The sequence below is a fragment of the Poeciliopsis prolifica genome, unplaced genomic scaffold (assembly GCF_027474105.1).
Source record: "Poeciliopsis prolifica strain line A6 unplaced genomic scaffold, Auburn_PproV2 SCAFFOLD005, whole genome shotgun sequence".
Classification (NCBI taxonomy): domain Eukaryota; kingdom Metazoa; phylum Chordata; class Actinopteri; order Cyprinodontiformes; family Poeciliidae; genus Poeciliopsis; species Poeciliopsis prolifica.
In genome coordinates, this window is record NW_026562380.1 from 16,460,783 (window position 1) to 16,472,001 (window position 11,219).

General features: G+C 39.5%; 2 protein-coding genes across 2 annotated transcripts; one reads left to right on the forward strand and one right to left on the reverse strand.

Annotated features, from left to right (window-relative positions):
- Window positions 1-96: 96 nt before the first annotated feature.
- Window positions 97-5,087, reverse strand: mtrf1l (mitochondrial translational release factor 1-like). Its single transcript, XM_055029460.1, has 9 exons — window positions 4,953-5,087; window positions 4,135-4,684; window positions 3,651-3,730; window positions 3,395-3,499; window positions 3,208-3,286; window positions 1,763-1,926; window positions 1,212-1,329; window positions 868-1,004; window positions 97-663 (listed from the first exon to the last, which is right to left on the reverse strand). Exons 2-9 carry the CDS (start codon window positions 4,529-4,531, stop codon window positions 454-456), a joined length of 1,290 nt encoding a protein of 429 aa, XP_054885435.1. The 5' UTR covers window positions 4,532-4,684; window positions 4,953-5,087; the 3' UTR covers window positions 97-453.
- Window positions 5,088-6,659: 1,572 nt separating this feature from the next.
- fbxo5 (F-box protein 5) lies at window positions 6,660-10,920 on the forward strand. The gene is made up of 6 exons (XM_055029700.1): window positions 6,660-6,766; window positions 7,405-7,996; window positions 8,126-8,296; window positions 8,434-8,524; window positions 9,315-9,479; window positions 10,284-10,920. Exons 2-6 carry the CDS (start codon window positions 7,449-7,451, stop codon window positions 10,542-10,544), a joined length of 1,236 nt encoding a protein of 411 aa, XP_054885675.1. The 5' UTR covers window positions 6,660-6,766; window positions 7,405-7,448; the 3' UTR covers window positions 10,545-10,920.
- The last annotated feature ends 299 nt before the right edge of the window (window positions 10,921-11,219 follow it).

The window sequence follows — 11,219 nt, forward strand, 5'->3', positions numbered from 1 at the left end:
TTAATAACACTAACAGTTTTGTTGAGTCGTGGTCAAATATCCATTCAGATATGCCAGCCTAAATTGTTGATGACTAAAAAGAGCACGAGGTTGGACTACACTGAAGGGGACCTTTTATCAAATCATGTTACATTTGTTCTGCCAAGAAACCGAGTTTCATCCTTCACTCAGTATTTCATAATTATGAAGTCAAAACAACATCTACCACTGTCACTTACCTAGTAGACAATTTGAAAAACTTGAAAGTAAAATCATGACAAGCCTTCAAAAAATTATAACTTTTCACTTGTACAAATCCATGTAGTCAAGGTCTAAAGTCTTTCAATTTGAAGAAGCTACTTCAACTTCAGTTCATTGCACAGTGGCAAATAATAATGAGAATTCAAGGTGGAGTGCAAGTGATCAATATCCCAATGTTGCATTAAAACATTTCCTCTCCATCTGTGGCTGTACTTATGGTTCCTGATTGCACTCTTCCAGCAGCTCCATGAGCGTCTCCTGATTGGAGAATTCCTGCAGCGAGGAGTTCATCTCGTTCAACAGGTCCCCCCCCAACAGGAAGTCCCTGACGTTGTGCATCGTCATGCTGATGCGGTGGTCTGTCACGCGGTCCTGAGCGTAGTTGTAGGTCCGGATCTTTTCCGCTCTGCCTTTGGTGCCGACCTGAAAAAGAAACAAGAGGCGACATATCGTGTTTGGTCATTTTGCACACATCTCAAACACCTCACATGAATAGTTCTTCATACCATCATCAAAAAGTTATTGTAGTTGGTCTATTTTTTTTTGTCAACAGTGAGGTATAAAAACCTAACATTTTAAATCTGTCATTAATTAAATCAAACTATTTTTAAACAAACAGAATCTTACTTGGACTTTGCGTTGGTTGTAGCGCTTGCTGGTCTCTTCCTCCAGCTTCATGCTGTACAGTTTTGCTGTCAGAGCCTTCATGGCTTTCTCCCGGTTCTTCAGCTGGGAACGCTCCTGTTGGCACTCTGCAACCAATCCTGACAGACACAAGCCAATATTTAAGAACTTATTCTCTTCATTTAGGGCTTGATTAAGAAAACCTTGCATTTCATTCTTAATTTTTCTTAAGAATCAAAATGACTGTAAATTCCAGTGGGGATACGCAAAAGCAGCTATGGAAGTTAAGTTCCTCAGAGTATCAAACCAAAAATGCGTTATATTTGGTTTTCAGTAATGCGCTTTACCTGTTGGAAGATGGACTATTCTGACTGCGCTGTCTGTTGTGTTGACGTGTTGACCACCAGCTCCACTCGCTCGTTTCGTCTCTATCCTCAGATCCTTTGGGTTTATGGTGAAAGAAATCTAAAAAGAAAAAAAGTGAGTCAGAGGATAATCAGCAAAACTGCAAATCTTGCAGAAACTACACAGACTTCTGATAACAGAAGTATGGGAAAAGAAGTAGGGCCTCTGAAAAGAAAAAAATTTTTTTTCTCAGAATTCAAACTTTTGATCACAGATGAATCCAGAAAGAAAAAGTCAGAATTCTATTTATTTTTTCCTCAGTGGCCCTAATCATCTAATGTAACATACTGTAACGTTTGATGAAATTCAAACAAATGGTCCAAATCCAAATGTATCTTTGTTATTTTTCTGTAATAGAAACATCATTTCAACATTCCCACTGGCATGCATCATATTCACTAAACAGCATGCTCGAATTTATGCACCAATTTCTATTCAGATTTGTCTGTATTGACTGTCCATGTTTTTATCATGTGTAAAAATTCAGCCGCACCTCAGTTGGTTGGGGCAGCACAGCCACAGTCATGGTGCTGGTGTGCATCCTTCCCTGTTTTTCAGTCTTGGGAACCCTCTGAACTCGATGAACTCCGGCCTCAAACTTCATCTTCTTGTAGCTGTGCGGGCCGCTGATGCTGGCTGACGCGTGCCGCAGTCCGCCTGGTAACATTGAAGCAGGCAGCACCGCAGATTGGTAAAAGGCTTTACGTGAACACGTATTCAGGTTCGGGGATCCTACTACTGCAATGAGATGCTGTGAAGTTCTGTTGAAACTTTTTTAGCAGTTAATATCTTACCGACAGCAGATAACGCTTTTGATGTCTTCTGTAAGTCTGAATTCAGATTAGATGGTAATGGAGGCTAAAGGCTAAACACCAAAGACTTCAAAAACAAAACAAAAAAAACCCTTCACTTCAGTTCATGGAAACTCTACTTTTATTTAACTTCAAACCACCGTCACATTTTCATATAATTATTCGCACAGAATGCGACCGATATGGTCACTGGAAAAGGGGGACAGGAAGCGGTGCGTCACCAAAGGTATTCCTGTGTGGAACGTAGAGAGAGAATGAATGATGCGTTTCTGATCAGTGACTACCTGACAGAAAGTAAGCCCGTCTGAAAATCAATCACACTGTCATCTGTAACAGGTTATATATTAAAATAATAAACCAATCTCAAACTTTCTGAACTACACCTGTAAATTTTGTTTTTTGTCATATTTTATTAGTTAGGTTTAAAAGGCAGAGGGAAAACTTTCTTGAGTTATTTCAATTCCAACTGGAGTGAAGAGCCTAATTATATACAGGATTTTGATCCACAGCTAAGAGCTCCCTCTTGAGTTTGTTAGCAGTTACTGCGATGGTATCATAAAGGAAAAAGGAAATAGGTGTCCTTTCTAAGTTTGAGGTGAGATACTTTTTAAGATACGTAGCTTAAAAAGTAATCTGCCATAGCAAAATCAATACAAACACGCTCTGGTGTAAACTCCATAAAGCATTTAAGGTCTGTTCTGAAAAAATGCTACAAAGAAAATGTGGATGTTTCTGTCATATTTTTAATCAGGTGAGTCTTAAAAGCAACCATAGTTTTTATATTAAAAGAACTGAATTATATTTTCTGCAAAAACAACTAACTATTTTACTTCATAGGCAGTGGGCTGAAGATGATTGTGCAATCTGCAGCACTGTTTTGGTTAGATGGTTAGCTGATTTCCTGCTTCCTGGAGTCAACAACACTTTATGTGAGAAATATGCAAATGATAACCCCATCTTACTTCTGTTTGAACTAAAAGTGGAACTGCTGTTTTCAGCATTGCCATATAAAATCTGACAATGCAGTTTTAATAAAAGAGCTGAAGGGCTTGTGGAAATGTGTTTTTTAAAAAGTTTGCCTGAACAATAACATGACTGTGTAAACGAAATATTAAGATCAACTGACCTAAATCACTTGACATGTGCTCCAGTACATCGAAGGACCAGCCGTGGTACTGAGCGAAGCCCTCGTACATGTCAAACATCTTCAGGAGAGAGGACAACAAACAGCTGTAGATCCCAACAGCATATCTTCTCTAACTACATCACCAGTTATACATTCCAAGGGTCTTTATCTAAGATCTTGAGCAGACCTCAGCGGTGAACAGCATGGCCTCCTGACCACCGACCCCAGCTGTGACTTCCAGAACGAGGTCGCTCATGTCGACCTCCTCCTTGGGGATCAGTAGCTCCAAAACCTGCAAGGTCAACGAGAAATGTGAGTGTTAAATATCACAAAAAAAAAGAAAAAAAAAAGTGCAGCACAACGCTGCAACTGCATGACATTAGTTGACGTTGCAAATCACTGTTTTCTGGTCTTCCACTTCATTTTTCCGCTTTTAGTTTTACCTTTTGTCTCAGATTTTGAATATCCCGCAGGCAGCTTTCTTTTTCCAGCTCAGCCAGTTCTCGTAGTGACGCATCATCATCTTAGAAGACAAGAACATGGTTTAAAACAGTTAAAACCATTTTATTATTTTCCAAATTCCGTTGTTTTTTTTTTTTTGTTCTTTTTGCCAAATTTCACATTTTTTTCCATTTTTATTTTTCTGAATTCCGCTTTAACCACATTTGGTTGCCCAAAAAGTATGTAAGTATCTGCCACAGACATCTCCATTAAAGTAATGTTTTGGTGTTACATTTCAAATAAGAAACTCAGTCTTTTACCAGGTTAATTGTCCAAAACCAATGATCAAATAAACACAGTTGGTTCAGCGGATTAAAAATCAATTGTCCTTCATAACTACTAGTCCCCAGACCTAGAACCTGTGGAATGTGATCGGGTTTCGAGCTCCTTCAATAAATGACAACTCAATACCTCATTCCAGCTCACCTTTGAGGAGCGTCTCCATGTCCGTGACCTCTTTTTGCTTCTTGTCCAGATCTCGGATGCTCTGGATGAGAGGAGCCAGCAGGGATACTTTGGTTCTCTTGGTCTTCATGTCATTTTCACTGCGCTCATCTTCTGCGCCACTGTAATTGACTGCCTGTAAACACTCGTCATACTCTTTTTCCACCTTGTTCAGGTGCTCCTGCAGGGATGTTTTGGCGAATAGCTCATCCACCGACAGCAACTTCATCATCATGACCTGTTTACCCGTATGAAGAAGCCTTTGGTTTCTTGCGTGCTGATGAGTGGAATGCTTGCAAACAGTTTTGCCAGGATTTTGGAAGCGGGGTGCCCACTCACTTCTTCTGGAGAGAAGGCTCACAAATCTCCTGGAAGCCATTGTATACTTTACCTAATCTCTCTTTCTGTAACAGTGAAGAAATCAGAATCTGAATTTATCTGCTTTTGGAGCATGTTGTTATATAACCCCCCAAAGTGCTCCACATCTGTGTCTTTAGAGGTGAAGGTGTATAAAAAGACCACACCTTAAATTCTGCAAGAGAATGGGGGAGGGGGCAGACACACACCTTAATTTGATCAAACTTACTTTTTTAAAAGTCAAATCACGTTTTCAGAAGCTATATCCAAAGAAGTCTCAAAACTCAAACATACATTTAGCGTTTCGGCTGCAAAACAAACTGATAAAATAAGAGAACTAAGTTGAAATGTTGTAATTATAACTAGGTTCGATTGTGAAACATAACATCATTGACAGAGTCGAGAAAAAGTCTAGCAGCGCTAGCAAAACGATTGAAAGCTACCGTGAGTGTTATCCCTCTTGTCGGAGACATTGCTGTGTTCAAACCGCGACTTAATTTATTCGTTAATTTTCTTCCCACTATCAATAAAATTGACGCTTGCTGCAATAACGCTGCTCCTTTACCACCTTGCTAAGGGCGCAGACATGTTGGTCGTGGTACGCATGCGCACGATTCTTTCAGGCTGATTTGTTGTGTTCGCGTCCCTAGTGGCTTTATAGGCTCATTGCAATCCTCATTTCAGTAAATGAAAACATAAAAACAAGGATTGTCAGGCCAAAATATTTTCTAAGCAACGGAATCATTTGAGTATTGAATAAAATATTTTTCCACCACTAATTTCCTTTGCCCTGCATAGCTGATTAACTAAAGTACCCACAAACTACCATCTTGCCAAAGAAAGAGAGTGGCGTAGATCCATATTGAGCACAGGGATAAATGCTGTGATATAATGCATTACTTACTGAGTGCCATGGAGTGATCTGCAATATCTGCAATTGAAAAGACAACGGAGCCTTTCAAAACAGACTCTCAACAGGGTAGGTCCAGGGATTATCACTGAATTACCATGAATGCACTTTCAGTATGCAAAGCTCTCTTACAAACACATGGACCATCACTACGGTTGTAATTGGGCTGCAGTTGCTGAACTTTCACTTTGACTCCAATGAATTTACACAACAGTTCATTGAAGACTTTTGAAAGAAGTGTAAAATGCTGCTAATCGAAACTCCACTCTTGTGCCATTTTTTCACTGTCTGAAGAAATTCCAGTAAAAAAGCTACTTGCACATTCCAGGCAGGGGTGTGACTTTTTTTTTTTTTTTTGCTGTCTCTTACAGTGTTTATCTTACACAAGCTGGCAACAGTCATTTTGCATACTAACATTTCACATATATGATCAAATTAGAGCAAGTAGACCCCATTTAGGTCACACAAGTCTGTGCCTGCAAAGCCTTAAAATTTTTGGTGTTAATTATTTCCAGGATTTATATTTCTAAATAAATGATGTGTGCTGTAAAGGTAATATATTAAAATACGTTTTTAAAACACATTTTCTTCGCTTACTCTGAATCTCTCTAGAAGATAAGACATACTTTCAGTAAAACCTGAGCTCTTAGAAGCTTTTGTTCCATTTTCCCACCGTCCCCGCCCCTTTCTGTTTGCTGCAGCGATGTCCTTCTCCTAAGAGGGGACTATAATCAGGAAACATTCCAACTCAGGTGTGTTGCTATTCCAGTTCAAACAGTGGGATTTTTAATTAATAAACACAGTGTCCAAGTTATCACTAACAATACACGGCAATAATGCTCCTCTGCATTATTACCTTGCACAAAATTTTCACAAAAGTAACTTGGAGTATTATAAATATAATATAAAGCCAAACCAGAAACGTGCATGTTTGGAAGATAACTGGATTTTTTATTTTTGTTTTGTAATTTTCTTATTTACAATTAACAGAGAACGTTCCCTCCCACTTTTCATATTTTAACATAGTAAAATAAGAGCCTGGATAAGAGGAGCCGTCATGGGTATGTTTCTCGTCGGACTACAATGTAATTGCACCAAACGCGCCACTTCCGCTCAACCACAAATCTCATTGGTCGATGCTGCAAAGCCGCAGCGCTTGCTTTAACGTGATTGGTTTGCGCCTTTGCGTACGGATTTCAAATAAGAAGCCGCAACTGGCGGATTTTTCAGATGTAGAGGGATTTTAACTCTGTCAAGCGGCTTTTCAGTCGGGAAGATATCGGCGCGGAGAGAGCTGAAGGAACAGAAACAATAGGCCTTCTACGTCATTTTAGGAGAAAACTCAAGGTATGAGTCTTTGTTAATTATATTTCAGGTTAAAGTCGGGCCTTTTTGTGTTTTTATTGAGGCAGTTTCATATTTTGTGTTAGCAAGACAGAATGATTAGCTGCGCTACTGGTTTGCAGTTTTGTACGCAACTTAAGAGGAAATAATCAAAATGTTAGAGAAAGCTTCACGGAACATTACTTTAGTATAATTTGAGTTTGACTTGCATCCTAGTTCTAGGCTACTTTGCATGGAGTTCGTGCATTACATTTCAAATCTAACACACTTTCTCATAAGGGGAATTAATAAAAGCATCATCAATAAATCCACTAACCCATGCATAAAGGGAGATTCAGCCTATTTTTCATGTTGTTCTTAAACCCTGTTTCTCTGTTGGGGATACGAACGTGGTGTAAAGATGACGTAGAAAAACTTTCCGCCAAATCCGCATCGCGCCAAAATGAACTATTTAGCTTTAAGACGTGTACAGTTAGCCTATATTTGATTGATAGACCCGAAGATTTGCTCTGGCATCTTCACTGATGGGTCTGTGAGAGTTTAGACTTCTTCTAGAGAAGCTATGCGGCTCGATGAGCGTCAGTCTCGTCCACAAGTCAAACACGATCCCTGACGTGTCTCCTCTTTCTGCGTCTCCACAGAGATCACCACACTGCTCAGTCAGAGCACACGCTGTTCAAGTGCCATGAAATGTCCCATCGTCAAGTCTGCTAAAGAGAACACGATGGAGAAGAGTCCGTTAGCAGAAGCACCTGCTACAAAGTCTAAAGCACTCTATGTCGAAGATTCCCCCAAAAAGGAGCCAGCCCCTGTTAAATCTCAGGATCGACCCGCTGGTCAGATGACTGGCTTCTTCTCCACTAAGAGCAGCACCAGTGCAGTTGATAACAAAGAGAACAGCACTGGCAGAGAGCAAGATGAGGCCCTGGAAGAATACTTTGAGGACAGTGGTTATTTATCTCTGCAGAGTAGTCATATTGATCACCAAGGAGATGAAGAAGAGGACCATGTCGCCGAGACACACCAGTGGAAAAGGCTTTCATCGAGTAATTCCCCCTCAAACCGCCATCAAAGGACTAGAATCAGCTTTTCAAGGTCTCTGGCAGTTTCCACACCTGTGGATCATCATGGAAGGAGCACAGCAGCTCTGTCGTCCACCCCCAACCTGCCCATTTTGAGATTCCAGCAGGCTGTTTGTGAGGAGCTCACAAAGAGCTACAAGAAGAATAGGAGGTAATATTTGAATTCAGTTTGAATATTCTGTACACCATTCTGATTATTTTTGTGACTATCACACACTGTGTTTCAGAAAGAATTTCTTGTTGTTTCTGTTTAGTGATGGCTGAATGCTGTGCTTTGCAGGTATGACTTTAGCGTCATCTCAAGGATAGCAGAGAAGTATCCTTTGGATCGTGTGATCGGAGGACAAATCGGCGTGGAGAACGTCGACGTGTTCACAGCTCTGCTTTCCAGGAACATGAAAAGCATCCTGGCAGACATCCTGGCTCTGCTAGGAGACATGGACCTCATAAGGTAAGTTTAATTCTTCCTCGGGAGAAAAAATAACGATAGACAATCTTTATGAAACAAAAAACAAAACAGATATTCTCTGAATATTCTAACATATATTTTATGATTACATTCCATTTTCATGTTTTTTTCCATCACAGTTGTAAGAATGTGAGCAAGACGTGGAAGAAAATCATATGTGAGGATTTGGCTGCTGCGAGGAGGTGTCAGCAAGCTGAGCAGGCTCTCAGGGTGAGGAAACTGACACAACCAACCAAATGATACGGAAACCTATTGCTGTGCATATTGTACTTTTCCTCTCATATCTACAAAATAAGATGCATTTGTGATAGATCAGCCCATAATAGAAACAGGGAAGGCAGATAAAAACATTTGTTTTAAATGTTCAAAACACAATTGATAAGATCCAGCTGTTCTGTTAATGCTAAAGAGGTTTGTTAAAGAACATTGGTGAACTGCAAGGATTATGAAGACCAATGAATGTAGCAGACAGGCCAGTTATAGAGAAATTTAAAGCAGTGAGGTTATAAAGTAACATCTTTAGCATTAAACATCATTGTCACAAAATTGGAGAAAATACAACTACTAAGAAGTCTGACAAATAAACAGCTAAGAGACTTCTAGTAACTCAAATACAGTTGAAGTGATCTAGAGTTTGCTAAAAGGGCAACTATTGAGAAAAAACATGATTTTTCTAGGAAAAAGCTGTAGTGGCAACTAATGCCTCGTTTTAAAAAACCCCTCCATCATAAACCAGCTAAAAAAAACTCTTGTCTCAAGTCTCGGCACTCGTCTACTAGGTTACCTCATGAAACTAAGCCAGTACATGTTGATACATCTGTGATGTAACAGCAGTGTGTTGACGAGCCCCACCCCCAGCTCTGGTCATTTCACAGAATACACATTGGTGGGAGCTAAATGCAAGGCAGTCTGAGTAGCCAAAGAAATATGCTATACAGTTTCAAGCATACCTGATAGCTTTGTGTTTTTCACGCTAACCCATGTGACTTTTAACGTTTAGGAGTCGAGAAGCTCTCAGAGAAATCCTGCTAGCGGTCTGACCAGAGACGTCGGTGCATCCAGGGTGGTGCTGTCCTGCATGCAGGTTCTGGCCTCCAGACGCACTTCTTCCTGCCAGAAGAGCAGCATGCCCTCACAGTGCACACGCTTCGACGAATATGTGCAAGTAAGTCTTAGTTTCGTGCAAACCCACAAGCTAGTGATTGAAATCCTTAAATAATGCTTGACTTGGCTGTTTAAGGTTTGGAAAGTGCTTTATATTCAAACTGAAGTTTTGTAAGAACGTTCTGGTGTTTGATTGAAAGCATACATTTAAAGAAGTTACAGTCGAAACTTGATCTTTTCATTCACCTGATAAAAAGACACAATTTTTCTTCCCTCAGTGTCTGAAGTTAAATCAGATGAAGCTTTTAATTTTTATTTAGAATCACCAAAATGATTTCTATTTGCTAAATACCAGAAAACCTCGTGAACATTTTTAAGATTTTTACTTTCTTTGTATTTTGTGTTTTAATCATTTAATTTGAGCAGGAAGGTCATGTACTTTTAAAACCATTTGCTTAGATGGATATTTATTATTCTAATGTCTCAATGACTTATTGATCTGGGATGTTGTACGTTAAACCTTACTGAAATTGGGGGATTCTTTTTTGTTTTGTTTTTAATTTGTTCTTGGATCAATTGGATGTATAATGTATGTCTGTGAGAGGCATTCCAAAATATGAAATTTAATGTATTTTAGTTTACGTTGTCCCTCCTGTAGAATGTATAACACAATCCAAGTCATTAACAGTCAGACATACTATAATGTACGAATTAAAACTGTCGTTTTAATTCTTTTGTATTGTTTTTATCTCCAAAGTTTAGTGCTGGACTCCTGAATTTTACTGCAGGAGAGGAAAAGTAGACAAAACCTCTTCCAGAAATTTTGTCGACTTCATCAATCCTGATCTTTGTCTCTCGTTTGCAGGCAGCCAGCACTCTGAAGCGGCACGAGTCTCTGCGTTCCTGCAGACGTTGCAGGTCTCCTGCCACCCACATGACCGAGGCCCAGAGGGCCATCTGCTCCCGGGCCAGCTGCCTCTTTGACTTCTGCACTCGCTGCCAGGAGCCTTTCCACGGCTCCACCCCCTGCCGGACAGTCAAACCCCATGTCCACTTCGCTTCCTCCAAAGAAACCGCCATCATCCCGGGCAGCGCTCGCAGCAAGAGAAACGTCAAGCGCTTGTGATGAAGGTTCACTCCAGCCTGTTTATTTTTTTTTTAAGAGACTCAATATCAATCTTGAGAACGGCATCAGAAATGACTGTATCATGCCGAACATGAGATGAGCGAGCACTTGAAGCACAGCTGGGGCACTCTACCTGAAACTGTTGTTGCTTGTGAGCAGTGACTTTTATTGTATATATATATATATTTCTTCTTTTTTTTTCAAAAAGAAAGCAATGGAAAATGTTGAGCTTTAAACTGTATGTTTTTATTGTCTTTTAAAACAGAATAAATGTGAGTACATTTTCAGGTTTTCTTTTAGAGGCATTTTTAAATAAATGTTTGTTGTAGTAGGTCTTGTTCAGATTCTCTGCAGCTATATAATCTATTTGTAAATACATTTTCCCATAAAATCTCTTGTGTTGTGGTTTTTCGTCCTTCTCCAAAGCTTCAAAAGCAACAAAAGGTATTTCTACTTGATTCCAACTTAATCACTTTAAATTTCTGAATTTTTAACAACAAGCGTTGATAGTTGCTGGTGCCAGATACTCAATCTGGCAAAGAGATTAAAATATGACAGTAATATACAGCTGACATTTTTATTTTTATCAAACCTTTTTTTAAAAAGCTTTAATAAACTGACAAAACAATAACTTGTTACTCTCTATATAATTAGTCTTTCATTGATGGTGAACAC

Coding starts and splice junctions, on each gene's coding strand:
- mtrf1l (XM_055029460.1), bottom strand. CDS start 4,531: ATGGCTTCCAGGAGATTTGTGAGCCTTCTCTCCAGAAGAAGTGAGTGG. Junction 3,731..4,134: donor CATGGAGACGCTCCTCAAAG/GTGAGCTGGAAT, acceptor TTGTCTTCTAAG/ATGATGATGCGTCACTACGA. Junction 1,005..1,211: donor AATAGTCCATCTTCCAACAG/GTAAAGCGCATT, acceptor TGTGTCTGTCAG/GATTGGTTGCAGAGTGCCAA.
- fbxo5 (XM_055029700.1), top strand. CDS start 7,449: ATGAAATGTCCCATCGTCAAGTCTGCTAAAGAGAACACGATGGAGAAG. Junction 7,997..8,125: donor AGCTACAAGAAGAATAGGAG/GTAATATTTGAA, acceptor TGTGCTTTGCAG/GTATGACTTTAGCGTCATCT. Junction 8,525..9,314: donor AAGCTGAGCAGGCTCTCAGG/GTGAGGAAACTG, acceptor TTTAACGTTTAG/GAGTCGAGAAGCTCTCAGAG.